Genomic DNA, 2,538 nt, shown 5'->3' on the forward strand with positions numbered 1-2,538 from the left:
CTGAAGTTTAAAGCTAAATTTAGCACTAAAAGATTTTAAAAAAAATTATACCTTCACTAGTCCCACATTTCTTTACCCGTTAGAGTTTTTGGAGGCTTTCCTTCTTCTTTTTCTTCTGACACCAACATGGCCAAAGCATTTTATTCATCCTATAATCCAACATTTTGTGTATCTTTTTCATTGTTTACCATTGAAATCGGTCCAGAAATGGCGACGCTATGACGGTTTCCGTGGAGCTCTGCTGGCAAAACATGGTTTGCGAAATTAGTGAATCCGCGTTAGTTTTACAGTAAGCCAAGTCCTTGACGTAGAGCTTCTTCGGAAAAATTGAATTTGGACAAAGTGGCGGACGTTTGAACAAAAAGCGTTTTTTTACCTAACATTTTGTCACTATTTTGACAGTTAAAAAAAACCTAAGCAAAAAACTGCAAATTTTCGTACGTCAAGGACCGGGTAGTTTTATAAGGAATCAAAAGAAACCAAAAAAATGGACAAAAACGAGCCCCGGCCGAAAAAAAAAAAAAGAAAAATCTCCCGCAAGTGAAACGTCGTCACGTTCAGACGTGCTTTTGGATTTCTCTCTGCAGTTTCGCTCTCCTACGTGTTTTCTCACGACAAGTTCGCGCTCATTATTCGCCGGTTTATCACCCCAGTGCTTACCGTCCTGGATGGATCCGAAAGATGTCCATGGGGACATTCAATTCATCCTTCTGAAACCTCAACCCGAAACATCAAAGCTCCCTACCAACCCTTTTGTCATCTCAAAATCAGTTGACCAGCTTGTTGGAAAAATCCACGGAGCCCATCCCATCGATGGTGGTAAAAATTACCTCCTCAAAGTCCGCAACCCCAACCAAGTTGGAAAACTTCTACAGCTGTCTAAACTGATCGACGGAACCCCAGTTGCAACAGAAATGCACCAAACTCTCAACTACACCAAGTGCGTTGTCACCTGCAGTGATGTCGCCGGAATAAGCGACAAGGATTTGGCCGAGGAACTTGCTGATCAAAATGTCACAAGCGTCTATCGATTCGTGCGAAAAGCTGAAGGCAAAGAAGTCCCAACAAATTCCTTTCTCCTCACCATCAAGGGAACCACTCGACCCACACACATCATGTTCGGTTACATTCGAGTATCCACCAGAGCCTATTATCCCCGCCCTCTCATGTGTTTATGCTGCGGTAAATACGGCCATTCCAAACTGCGCTGCAAACAAGGAAAGGAACCAACATGCCTTTCTTGTGGTGAAAAACCTTACCACGAGGAATGCGACAACCCTCTGCGCTGCATTAACTGTGATGGATCCCACCACGCTTCCAACCGAAACTGTCCCAAATTCCGAGAAGAACAAGAAATTGTGCGCCTCCGAATCGATCTGAACATAAGCCAAGCTGATGCAGTCAAGGAATACAAATCACGGAACTTAGCCGCCCAACAAACCAACAATGTCCAAAAACGCCTCGAAACAGCTCGGATCAGCAGCTCGATAGCTGAAAAAGATCTCCGAATCCAACACCTGGAACAACAAGTCGCTGCACTCATCGCCGAAATTCGAAAACTTCGATCTCAAAACGAATCCGAAAACGAGTCGACCCTGGAAGAATCCGACGACAGTATGGACACATCTGATCAATCCAGTGTTTTATCCAAACGACAACGAGTCAGTGGATCCTCCGAAGAATCCCTCAGTGCCAAAAGTGATCTAGTGAAGAAGAAAAAGTGTAGTGATCAAAACAGACCAACAGAAGAACCACCCAACCCACCATCCACCGAAGGTAAAGAGGAACGTCGCTCTCGGAACAACGGTAAGCCAAAAGCCAACTCTTCTCATTGCTCTTCACCATAATCAATACAAATCCTGACCCTCCTATCAACCATCCCACTCCCTTGCGACCCCTCCAAACAAATAGTTCTCAAATATCAACCTCCTCCTCTAGTCATTCATTACCTCCTCCTCCTCACCGAACCCCCAATAGAATAAATCCCACAATCAACACCCCTACCATGAAAAGCACTTGCAATCTAGCCTTACAGTGGAATATCTGCGGCCTAAAATCTCGCCTCCCTGAAATACAACACCTTACTGTTCTCTTCTCACCCATAGTCATTGCCCTACAAGATATCTTAACCAACTCCCCCGTCTCACCCAATACTATAAAAAACTATAAACTATACACTGCCTCTGATCCAACTCGTAATAGTCGCCAAGGTGCCGGAATCGCCATAAAAAATGGAACCCCACACGACATAATTCCGGTTAACTCAACTTTGAATACCGTCGTCGTTCGACTCCATTCCCCAATCGAAATCTCAGTTGTAACTCTTTACATTCCCCCCCACACAAGATTCAGTGAATTTTCAAACAAACTTGACGATCTTCTACCCCAAATCCCCCCTCCTTTTCTTATAATGTCTGACCCCAACGCTCACTCCACCAGTTGGGGATGTACTTACACCGACAATAAAGGGTCATATCTTGATGATGTTGTGCTGGCCAAAAATCTGACAATTCTAAATAACAGTCAACCCACCAGAAT

General features: G+C 44.2%; 1 protein-coding gene across 1 annotated transcript; it reads left to right on the top strand.

Moving 5' to 3' along the window:
- Nucleotides 1-218: 218 nt before the first annotated feature.
- Nucleotides 219-1,847, top strand: LOC129758155 (uncharacterized). The gene is made up of 2 exons (XM_055755618.1): nt 219-277; nt 620-1,847. The coding sequence occupies exons 1-2, from the start codon at nt 219-221 to the stop codon at nt 1,845-1,847; spliced, it is 1,287 nt and encodes a 428-aa protein (XP_055611593.1).
- Nucleotides 1,848-2,538: the final 691 nt, after the last annotated feature.

This window comes from Uranotaenia lowii, chromosome 1 (genome assembly GCF_029784155.1).
Source record: "Uranotaenia lowii strain MFRU-FL chromosome 1, ASM2978415v1, whole genome shotgun sequence".
NCBI lineage: Eukaryota > Metazoa > Arthropoda > Insecta > Diptera > Culicidae > Uranotaenia > Uranotaenia lowii.